This window comes from Erpetoichthys calabaricus, chromosome 7, assembly GCF_900747795.2.
Source record: "Erpetoichthys calabaricus chromosome 7, fErpCal1.3, whole genome shotgun sequence".
Classification (NCBI taxonomy): Eukaryota; Metazoa; Chordata; class Cladistia; order Polypteriformes; family Polypteridae; genus Erpetoichthys; species Erpetoichthys calabaricus.
Window position 1 is genome coordinate 122,290,802 of NC_041400.2, and position 11,964 is coordinate 122,302,765.

At 46.2% G+C, this 11,964-nt stretch overlaps 1 protein-coding gene across 3 annotated transcripts; it reads right to left on the reverse strand.

Moving 5' to 3' along the window:
• Positions 1 to 6,094: 6,094 nt before the first annotated feature.
• Positions 6,095 to 8,407, reverse strand: LOC114654649 (uncharacterized). Of its 3 annotated transcripts, XM_028805309.2 has the most exons (6): positions 8,141 to 8,407; positions 7,833 to 8,042; positions 7,419 to 7,736; positions 7,071 to 7,331; positions 6,701 to 6,949; positions 6,095 to 6,617 (listed from the first exon to the last, which is right to left on the reverse strand). In XM_028805309.2, exons 1-4 carry the CDS (start codon positions 8,385 to 8,387, stop codon positions 7,327 to 7,329), a joined length of 780 nt encoding a protein of 259 aa, XP_028661142.2. In that variant the 5' UTR covers positions 8,388 to 8,407; the 3' UTR covers positions 6,095 to 6,617; positions 6,701 to 6,949; positions 7,071 to 7,326. The 3 variants fall into 3 exon arrangements, with proteins under 3 accessions (XP_028661142.2, XP_051785823.1, XP_051785824.1); XM_051929863.1 differs by having other exon boundaries at positions 7,071 to 7,736; XM_051929864.1 differs by lacking the exons at positions 6,095 to 6,617; positions 6,701 to 6,949 and having other exon boundaries at positions 6,992 to 7,736.
• Positions 8,408 to 11,964: the final 3,557 nt, after the last annotated feature.

Sequence of the window (11,964 nt, forward strand, 5' to 3'; positions counted from 1 at the left end):
TCATGAGACTCTGCAAAGAATTCTGGATAGTTTTTCAGGTACTTTAAATCCGTAAAATGTTATACAGTTAGAATTGCTTGCTGATTCCTTACCTATCGGTGTTTTTACACAGATGACTGGCTCTAATATTAATGCAGACAATTTTCTTCAACAGATAGAGAATCTTCTTCAGAGTCACACGAGTGTATTAGCAGATGAGTCTCTGACATACAGATTGTTCGGTCACCTAGCGGTGGCGCTAACGGCACTCGCAACGTGTCCGCTCTACTCAATCATGAAATAGTTAGAAAGAAAATGAGGCATTTAATTATTTCTTATAATTATGGGAATCAGCTGTTTTGCTTTTGTCTGTTTACCCTAATGGAAGACCGGTACAGACAAAATCCGCAGTTATGCATGCGTGAAGCGTACAACCTTCAGAGCAGGGCTGGATTATGTGAGCATGAAAAAGTGTCCTTTGCGGATGTTCATAAATTTGAAAACTTGCTGGATCTTAAAATTGTTGTCTGGTACAGATGCCCAAGAAATGAGAAATTTTTAAAATTTGAAAGCTCCCGCAGTAGAAACCCTAAAACCTATTTTATGTTTTTGCATGACAACCATTACTATGGCATTTTGAATTTAAAGGGTTTTCTGGGTGTGAAATACTTGTGTGACTACTGTTACACAAGCTACCACTCAATCCTTAGCCATCGCTGTGAAGGCCACTGCAATGTCTGTTTCTCCCCCGATTGCAGGCCGATCCCTGAAGAGCTTATCAAGCGTGTTGATTGCAACCATTACTGCTGGTCCCAATTTTGTTTTATTCAGCATACAATTCCTAAATTTAATAACAAGACCAACGACATGGAAGCGGCCTGCGACACTGCAAAAACGTGTCCCCTGTGTTACAAAACTAACACAGTGAATGCCACCTGAAAACCCCATAAATGTCGGCCCAAGGATTGCCGTGTTTGTAAAGCAAAAATTGAAAATGATGCAGAAAATCATCAGTGCTTTATAGAAACCTTGAAGTCTGGGGATCGGTGTGAGAAACGTGTATTTTATGATTTTGAAAGTCGGCAAGAAATGGGTGTGCACATTCCAAATTATGTATACTGTAAGTCCTTGTGGAGGAAATCCTGGTTCTGGGCAGGTGAAGATTGTGTACACCAGTTCTTTGCCAGATACCGTCGTCCCAAGTATCAAGGCTATACCTTCATAGCTCACAATTCAAAAGGTTACGATGGGTACTTTTTAATGAAGTATTTGCTTGAAAATGGCGTGAACCCTCGTGTTACCACTCAAGGAAATAAGTTGATGCGTTTCACAGATGATGGTTATCAATTACGTTTTATAGATTCTTTGAATTTTTTAACAATGAAATTGAGTGTCATGCCTAAAGCCATGGGGTTTGATGCCGAAAAATGGTATTTCCTCCATTTCTTCAATACGGCGGAAAACTGGGAATATATCAGACCCTACCCTGAGCCTGAATGCTACGGCATCCAGAGCATGATGACCAAAGAAAAAGAAGAATGTTTTACATGGTATGAGAGTGTCAAACATGGCATATTTAATTTTAAAGAGGAGATGGCTGTTTATTGTAAAAATGACGTTGAAATTCTTAGAACTGCATGCATCAAATTTAGAGATGAGGTCATCAAAATTGGCAATATTGTTCCATTTCAATGCATGACCCTAGCCTCTCTATGTTTGCCAGGTATCGGCAAAACTGTATGCCTCCAGAATCTAACGGTATAATTCCTTCTGACCATTACATTAGTAGTCAGAAAAACTATTCGAACGCATCTATTCAATGGTTATTGTATCTCTGTGAAACAGAAAAGTTGAACATTCAGCACGCTGTAAACCTTGGGGAAGTAAAGAAGGGTTCCTTTTTTCTTGACAGCTATGCCAGAGTTAAAGGTATTCCGACCATCTTTGAATTTGCTGGCTGCTTTTAACACGGCTGTCCAGAATGCTATGATTTAAATAGTACCTATCCTTTAACCGGCATGACTTGTGCGGTTATGTACCAAAACTTCATGCGAAAATTGGAAATACTTAGGACAAAATCTAATCTAGATGTGCGTGTGCTCTGGGAGCACGACTGGGAGACGATGAAAAAACACGACCTCATGCTACAAACTTTCTTAAAACACTGCGATTTCCCTCAGCATATACAGTGCATCCGGAAAGTATTCACAGCACATCACTTTTTCCACATTTTGTTATGTTACAGCCTTATTCCAAAATGGATTAAATTCATTTTTTTCCTCAGAATTCTACACACAACACCCCATAATGACAACATGAAAAAAGTTTACTTGAGGTTTTTGCAAATTTATTAAAAATAAAAAAATTGAGAAAGCACATAAAGTACATAAGTATTCACAGCCTTTGCCATGAAGCTCAAAATTGAGCTCAGGTGCATTCTGTTTCCCCTGATCATCCTTGAGATGTTTCTGCAGCTTAATTGGAGTCCACCTGTGGTAAATTCAGTTGATTCGACAGGATTTGGAAAGGCACACACCTGTCTATATAAGGTCCCACAGTTGACAGTTCATGTCAGAGCACAAACCAAGCATGAAGTCAAAGGAATTGTCTGTAGACCTCAGAGACACAATTGTCTCGAGGCACAAATCTGGGGAAGGTTACAGAAAAATTTCTGCTGCTTTGAAGGTCCCAATGAGCACAGTGGCCTCCACAATCTGTAAGTAGAAGAAGTTCGAAACCACCAGGACTCTTCCTAGGGCTGGCCTGCCATCTAAACTGAGCGATCAGGGGAGAAGGGCCTTAGTCAGGGAGGTGACCAAGAACCCGATGGTCACTCTGTCAGAGCTCCAGAGGTCCTCTGTGGAGAGAGGAGAACCTTCCAGAAGGACAACCATTTCTGCAGCAATCCACCAATCAGGCCTGTATGGTAGAGTGGCCTGACGGAAGCCACTCCTTAGTAAAAGGCACATGGTAGCCCGCCTGGAGTTTGCCAAAAGGCACCTGAAGGACTCTCAGACCATGAGAAACAAAATTCTCTGGTCTGTTGAGAGAAAGATTGAACTCTTTGGTGTGAATGCCAGGCGTCACATTTGGAGGAAACCTGGCACCATCCCTACAGTGAAGCATGGTGGTGGCAGCGTCATGCTGTGGGGATGTTTTTCAGCGGCAGGAACTGGGAGACTAGTCAGAATAAAGGGAAAGATGACTGCAGCAATTTACAGAGACACCTTGGATGAAAACCTGCTCCAGAGCGCTCTTGACCTCAGACTGGGGCGACAGTTCATCTTTCAGCAGGACAACGACCCTAAGCACACAGCCAAGATATCAAAGGAGTTGCTTCAGGACAACTCTGTGAATGTCTTTGAGTGGCCCAGCCAGAGCCCAGACCTGAATCCGATTGAACATTTCTGGAGAGATCTTAAAATGGCTGTGCACCGACGCTTCCCATCCGACCTGATGGAGCTTGAGAGGTGCTGCAAAGAGGAATGGGCGAAACTGGCCAAGAATAGGTGTGCCAAGCTTGTGGCATCATATTCAAAAAGACTTGAGGCTGTAATTGCTGCCAAAGGTGCATCGACAAAGTATTGAGCAAAGGCTGTGAATACTTATGTACATGTGATTTCTTAGTTTTTTTATTTTTAATAAATTTGCAAAAATCTCAGGTAAACTTTTTTCACGTTGTCATTATGGGGTATTGTTTGTAGAATTCTGAGGAAAAAAATGAATTTAATCCATTTTGGAATAAGGCTGTAACATAACAAAATGTGGAAAAAGTGATGTGCTGTGAATACTTTCCGGATGCACTGTAAATACGAGGGACTTGTTGTTCAGCGGCCATACCAACACCATAAAATTGTACCACAAGGCCACGGGCACCAAGCAGATTCACTATTATGATTTCACTAGTTTGTACCCGTTTGTGAATAAAACAAAAATGTACCCGATTGGTCATCCCACCATCATTTTTCAGCAGTTTGGCGATCTTAGCCAGTATTTTGGATTGATTAAAGCCACCGTCCAGCCTCCACGTGGTCTCAATTTTCCAGTCCTGCCTCTCAGGTTTTGCAGGAAATTAATGTTCACCCTCTGTCGCACCTGCATGGAAACAGAATCTCAGACTGTGGACTGTCGTCACACAGAGGATGACAGAGCTTTAACCGGGACTTGGTGTAGTGTGGAAATAGCAAAGGCCATTAATAAAGGTTATACAGTTTCAAAAGTACACGAGATTTGGCATTACCCCAAATGTACTTCTGAACTATTCTCAGACTATATCAAGCTTCATTTAAAAGGCAAACAGGAGGCATCGGGTTATCCAGCCTGGTGTACGGATGAGGCTTCCCGAAACCGGTATATTTTAGATTATTACTAGAAGGAAGGTGTACAAATGGACTGCGATAACATTGCCGTAAATCCTGCTAAGAGACAGATTTCAAAGTTGTTTTTAAATTCTCTTTGGGGTATATTTGGGCAAAAGCCTCTCCATCTCACTACTAGCTTAGTCAAGGATGGTGAGGAATTCTTGCAATATATTTTCTCCAAACAGTATAATGTTTCTTATTTTGAATTTATTGGCGATGAGATTGCTCAAATACAATGGAAGTACACCAATGAAAAGTACACCCTATCTGGTAGTGTTAATGTTGTTATTGCTGCTTTCATCACTGCCTATGCTCGGTTAGAGTTGTACGATTTACTGGACAGTCTGGGAGAAAGGGTGTTGTACCACAACACCGACTCGGTCATTTTTACTTCTCAACCTGGTCAGTACAATCCTCCTCTGGGTGACTATTTAGGAGAGCTCACCAGTGAGTTAAATCCTGGTGATTATATTATAGAATTTGCATCAGGTGGTCCAAAGACATACGGGTATAAAACGGCACAAGGCAAAACATGTATGAAGGCAAAAGGCATTACCATTAACCACGAAACTGGTAAAATTGCAAACCTTGAAACACTAACCAATCTAGTTCAGAATTTTGTGACGTCTCATGAAGCTCCTCCTCAAGAGTTACTGGTTCACGGTAAGCAGATCCGTAGATATAAAAACTGCTTCATTTTAGAAAAAAGACCACTCAGGAAGAAATTCAGAGTGGTGTATAACAAGAGGGTTCTCCTAAAAGATTACACCACAAGACCTTATGGATACTAAAAGAGATTTTGATACACGCCTTCAACACCCCTTCGCTAAAATCATCTCAGGTCCGTCTTGTTCTGGTAAATCCTATTATGTAAAAAAATTACTGGAACATTCGAATCACGTTGTGTCTCAACCTTTTCAAAATATAATTTGGTTTTATAGTTGTTGGCAGAAAATGTATGACGAGCTATTGGTTAAATTTCAGCAGTTAAAATTTATTGAGGGGATCCCAAAGTCTTTATGCGATGACGAACTTCTCCCTCCTAAGAAAATAAATTTGGTCATTATAGATGATCTGATGGCATCGGCGAGCGAAAGCCAGGAAATAGAAAAAGCTTTCACAAAATATACTCATCACCGGAATGTCTATCATTTACTTGGTTCAAAATTTATCCTTTCAAGGAAAGAAAAGCCGAACGATTAATCTTAACGCCAATTATATTACTCTTTTTAAAAACACCAGGGACAAATTGCAGATTACTACCTTGGCCTGCCAAATGTATCCGGGGAGTGTTAAGTTCTTTTTGGAAGCTTTCGAAGATGCTACAAAATTACCATACGGCTATCTCTTAGTGGATCTGAAGGCACAGACCCCCGATGAACTGCGATTAAGAACAGGTCTGTTTCCGCCCGATTGGCCGGTCGTGTACACTGTGAAAAGATAAAAGAAGCTGTTCTGCGTCAAAGTTACATATTCTGTCAGCATGTCGGCCAGAATAAGCAGAAACCTACAGCCTCTCAAGGCCTTACTCCTTACTCCTCCTTACTGTATATACATACATACAATAAATAAAAATCAAACAACAATCCAAGGTTTATGAATAAATAACATCCAATAACTATATACATACAATGAATACAAAAGACAGTTTTTTGCAATAAAAAAATAATTAAAAAAAAAAATGAATCTACAGATTAAATAAATAAATAAAATGATAAATTAAAAACAAAATCCTTCAATGGCAATCCCCCTGGCATGATTTTGCTTTTCTATTCTCTTTTCCTCCAGCCACTCCTAGACAGTTTTGCCGGCTGTGGTAGAGCAAAAGGTTTCCCTCCCAAAGCGGCTGTGGCCAAACTCTTTTGTTTTAGGATGGCTACAGTGCTGGCAAACAAAGGCCTCCACCTTCTTCCTTTGTTTGAGAGGGATACCTTGCTGTTGCGCCAGCTACTCCGCCAGGCAGTGGTGCGGGGTACTGAAGTTTGTGCCGGTGGAGGCGGAGGAACGGCAGTGTCGGTCGGCCGAAGGAGTGGCAGGGTGGCGGATGCTTCATGGCACGGGGGGTGCCCAACGATGGCTGGTGCCACATTCACAGGGCCCCGAGGTCAGGTGGGTCACGGAACTCGAACTGTTGTGCAGCGGACTGCTCAGGGCCCGGGGCCCGTGGGCTGTGGGTGTACGGCAGGGGTGGGCTCTGAAGCAAGGGCAGAGCTGCTTGGCAACGGCATGGTCATCTCCACAGCCCGCTGTACCAGCTCCCTGGTGCGAGCATAGTGCCTACAGGGACACAAAGTAAAGGTAATCAGGGTGGGAGAGAGGAGAGGGGCAGGGTGGACCCCACTTGTCCTGTGTGTACTTACCATTGTGCCAGGGTGCGCTGATTGAGGGGGAATAGCTGAATGCGTGTCTAGGCCACGAGTACCGGGTTTGTAAGGACATTCTCCTGAATGCAGATGTAATCGCGCATTACAGCTGCCCAGTGGTTCGCCTTCACGCTGCAGATGGTGGTTCCTTCGGGGTAAATCCTGGACAGCTCTATACAAACGATCTCCACAAGGCGGCTGATGTTTGGCATCTGTGCAGCTTGGCCACCCTGGCCGAACATATACCTACAAAATTCGGGGGGTGGGTTTGGGAGAGAGAGAGAGAGAGAGAGAGAGAGAGAGTCAGTCAGTCCTGCCATCAATATCCAATCAAAAGGAAAGAGGCCATGCCAAAGAGGTTGAGCACCTACTGTTGCAAGCACTCCACTCCCAGTGTGACACTGGTCTGCGAGTGCTTGCGTCGTAACCTCCCCTTCACCAGTCTTTCCTGGTAGCGTGGCGGGAAGTGAACTGGGGCCTTGTCGCCCTCTGGCAATCGTTCCCAGAGGGCGACGATCTTCGCCACTTGGTGCTACGTCACGTAGGCATGGTGACGCTGCTTCAAGAGACTGCAGGCCAGGTTGACCACGTGCTCGTAACCCGGGCCAGTGTCAGGTCCAAGGCTATTCTGTTGGGGGAAGAGAGCGAAAGTGAGAAAGGGGAGTACTCATCAGATATTCCACAGGTATATCACGACTTGTCGGGAGAGACTTACCGGCTCGTGGGACACCCTTTGAATGGCCTTGTCTCCAGGGGAGGTCTCCTGGCCCAGACTGTGAGGCGCCGATGGCAAGGTGCGACTGGGACTTGTCAGACAACAAGGGTTTGGATGTTTGTAGGGCGAAGTCCTTCTCAAAGCCGAAGAGGGTGTGGTCCAAAGGTTCCTCTACTGACCCCTCATCCTCTTGGAAGCCCTTGTCGACACTGTCGTCATCTGTATCAGTCCCATCCAGAGCGTCGGGATCCCTGCCCATCACTTCCACCAGCACTCGACCAGTCTGGGAAAATAGGTACTGGACGCCAATGAGCTCACCTGTGAAAAAGAGGGAACTGGTTTAAAATGAAAAGGTGGGAGGGGGAGGGAGAGAGAGAGAGAGAGAGAGAGACAAAGGCTTGACGCCCGCCTCACCATTGTACTTCGCAGGCCGGGTGTAATCCTCAACCAGCTTCATGTGATATACAAGTTCGCTCAGCTCATTGAGGGAGTGCTGGAGTTGGCCACTGTAGCAGACAATATCACGGTCTGCTGCCTCCACTGCCTGTGCTGCAAGGTCCTCGTTCCACCGTGCCAGGCCTTCCAGGAGATAGGGCTGAAAGTGGGCTGCACTGGCTGAAGTGCCTGAAAGACACGGTGAGAGAGACAGAGAGAAATATACAATGCCACCCACTCCCTCGCACAACACAGGTCACAAAGAACAGGTTTCTGGGCACCCTTACCAGGAATGAAGCGGTTCAGATACAGGTGGAACGACTCCAACGAAGTTGAACCTCGCGCACACCTGTACACCGGCAGTGTGATCCCCCCTTTGACCGGCTGCCTGGTCTGCATGTACAGGTGCACGCTGATTGGGTCCTGGATGCAGTGGAAGTGGCGCCTCCGAGTCTTCCAAATGTCCTGGATCTTGTCATGGTCCAAAAGCGGGATACCCATGGTGTTAGTGGCGTCCCCGAAGGCCTCCAGCATCTCGTCAATGAGCCGGCTGGTCTCGGCAGTGGCGGGCCAGCTCCTTTAATGGGATGTTTCCGAAGCCGCAGCCTTGGGGATCCTTCCCCGCCTCACCAGCCTTGGCCTGTCGCAGCCGGGCAACGTCTCCCTGGTCCCACTCAAAAAGCGAAGCATTGCGTCAGGTGCCACATGTCAAGCCACACCACTAGCTGATCCCACTGGTGGAATAACAGGGACACCTTGGATGGCCCCCCGTGGGAACAGCAGTCTCGGTCCACATACAGGACCAGAGGCGGGGACACACTGGTATCACGGTATCGCTGCATCTGCCCAGTGGCCATGGGGTGCAGGCCAGCGCCCTCGGCTGTAGTGAGGGCGCTGATCAAGATCTGGCCGTGCTCATTCCCCATGTTGGTCACCCAGGCTGCCGTACCTGCTGCGGCACCAGCGAGTTTCTTGGTCACCTGAACGATGAAAGGGAGAGTGACGGTGAGCTGGAAGGAAAGGAGAAAAGAAGGAAGGAGGGGATGGCGATATTGCTCACCTTCTTGGTTGAGTCCATCTTCAAGATTGAGCCGAAGATGGAGGTGATCCGAGCCTTGGTCTCTTCTAGCCTCGAAGCCACCTCCCTGGCGTAGACGGACAGCAACCACTTTGCACTGGGCACCGGGGTCACCCGTGGTGGTAGAGATGGAGTTGCAGATGGCTCGGCACCCAATGTGATGAACTTGGCAAACGCGAACAGGTACTTTTTGGACCGCAACATCCAGGACCTGGTGTGCTCTTCGAGCAGATATCTGCGCAGCCGGTTGGCCCCGTTGCCCAGCGTGCGCTCATGATGAGCTTTTTGTCGCAGGATAACCTATGTTAGACAGAACAGAGACGTTAGGACTGCCCGCTTGTGCCCGTCTACCTGTGGAGAGTTGACGCAGCCATCGGAGACTCCTTGTCTGACCTGTAAGTCAGGATAGCTGGAAACTCATCCCGGTGGATGTGGTGCAGCTGATCCAAGACGTCCTGCGACCAGCCCACCACCTTCTTCCTGCTGGCCATAAAGTACCATCCGTCTGTGTGTGTATGACAGAGAGTGAGCATGAGCAAGAGAAAAAGAAACAAAAAGAATCAGACAGGGCCTGTTCCTTTCCCGGCAATGCAATTCAAAGAAACACATCCTTTTAACTCACCTCTCTCCTGGCTACAGACAGCGTTTGCGAAGGCTGCTTTCCCGGATCAGCCATCGGTTGGGAGCGCTGGGATGGCACGTGCCCTCCACTGGTTCCAGACTGGGAGGTAGATGCTGGGGAAGGTTGTTTACAAATTCAAACAAATAACAGGTTAAACAGAAAAAGTGAATAAGCCACCACCAGTTTCCATGGATGGCGGTCACTTACCAGCCTCCAACTCCATGCTGGCCGACAGCAGCACGTCATCAGGAATCTCGACGACGGAGGCTGCTGCAGAGAGAGAGGCGGTGGGGGCAACAGTGGTGGTTTTGTGAAGGGAGGAGGTTGCTGCCGCCTTCGCCTTGTCTCTCCGCTGCACATACAGCTGGAGTGCATGCATCTTGGTCCCGACTTTGGTGGTCTGGCGCCGGAGCCATTTGATGTAACTGCGTTGGGGTACGAAAGCGGGAATGGTAACAGGTGAACAAAGTACTACCTTACTACCTTGCTGTGCCCTTCCCCTCAGACCCCACCCAAAAGTCTCTCACATCTTGGCCTCTCGATCTGCATCGTAAAGGGCCTGAAACGTTACATGTCCGTGTTGGCCGAAGTCGATGAGCCTCTTGCCCTCGTCCAGGGTCCTGGCCAACCCGTCTCTCTCCAGTCGACAATGGATGGCCGTCTTCACATCGGGAAAGAGCCAGGCGTAGGACTCCAGGGCGTTCGTATTGCTCTCCAGCGGGCTATCCGACACCTGGCTATCTTCGCGCTCCCTCTGGTGGGTTGCCAACACCATGACAGCATAGCCGAGGTCATGGGTCAGCAACCATTTAAAAATTTGACCCCGGTACTGTCCAAACTGGAGCTCGCTGGTGCTGTGCACCAGCTTGGAGCCCCTGGGGTCACCACCTGCTGCCCGCACGTGTCTCCTGGCCTGCTCCCTGACCATCTTGGCCGACTTTACCCTGGATGGCACGGTGCCGCTCAGGCCGTATGCCTTAGCGACCTGGATCACCTCGGCGGAGGCCTTGAGGGTCAGTTCGCCGGAGGTCTCGCGGCGGAACTGTGGCACAGGGTTCAAGCTGGATAAAATAGATAAACCAAGAGAAAGTTACAGTTCCATTCCAAAGTTTTACAACACCTCTGTTTTTCTTCAAATTTAACCAGCTGAATTGCATCGAGCGACCTGAAACAGATCCGCAGGAAACTGGCAGACATTTACATTTAAAGTTTAGGTTACCAAAAACTGAAATTAAAAGAAATTTCAGAATATTACAAATTGGCCTTCAGGGAACATTAATAGGTTACAACCTACTATAGCCTGCACCAAGCGACGTGGGCTCCAACAGAGATAAAATAAAGAGTAACTAAGCATGCAAAAAGGAAACAAACAAACAAGGGAACAACAGGATGATAAACTGCCATCTTTGAACAAATTCTATATGCACCAAGCCCAATATTCCAAAAAGATTTTTTTTTTTTATTAACCTTTGTGTTATTTAACCTATGAATACTTACATGTCAACCCCGCAGGTGATGTTGGGTCTATTAAAACAATGCAATCAACCAGTACGTCAATTAAAGAAAGAAACCTTTGTTTTAAGAGGAACACTGCTACTACAAACAAAGACTCACGTAGGAACACTAGTGGCAGCCATAGTAAGGGATACCAGAAACAGTTAATTGTGAAAGAGTAAGGGTACACAGACACTACATAAATAAATAGAATGGTTAGTAATACTAGTCCTGACTTTTTTTAAGGCCTTTAATAATATTACAACCAACTTATTACACTGCAATTTGCTATTGTTAGCATTATTATTATTAACAAACATAATTATAATGCTGCGGTGGGTTGGCACCCTGCCCAGGATTGTTTCCTGCCTTGTGCTCTGTGTTGGCTGGGATTGGCTCCAGCAGACCCCCGTGACCCCCTGTTCGGATTCAGCGGGTTGGAAAATGGATGGATGGATAATTATAATGCAATTCTGTTCAGACTATTTACAGATATTTATATTACTGAAACCAATTTGCTGAAAAGAAAAAAGAATACTTTGGTTAATATGTACAAAACAAAAAAATTCTCATTAGATTAAACTACACCTGTTTTATTTCACTTCACTATAATCCTTGTATAGTAGTAGCACTACTAGTTATATTACTTATCCTAAATATAAATATAGGAACCTAATCAAGGACTTTGTTAAATGGTGCGACTCAAACCACCTACACCTGAACACCAGCAAAACCAAGGAGCTGGTGGTGAATTTTAGGAGACCCAGGCCCCTCCCAGACCTGTGATCATCAGAGGTGACTGTATGCAGAGGGTACAGACCTATAAATACCTGGGAGTGCAGCTGGATGATAAATTGGACTGGACTGCCAATACTGATGCTCTGCGCAAGACAGGACAGAGCCGACTATACTTCCTT

Excerpts from the sequence above, each read along its gene's own strand:
- LOC114654649 (XM_051929863.1), bottom strand. The coding sequence starts at position 8,387 with ATGCTGGAGGCCTTCGGGGACGCCACTAACACCATGGGTATCCCGCTT. Across the intron at positions 8,043-8,140 it reads TCTGAACCGCTTCATTCCTG|GCACTTCAGCCAGTGCAGCC; the intron begins GTAAGGGTGCCC and ends CGTGTCTTTCAG. Across the intron at positions 7,737-7,832 it reads CCGGCCTGCGAAGTACAATG|GTGAGCTCATTGGCGTCCAG; the intron begins GTGAGGCGGGCG and ends TCTTTTTCACAG.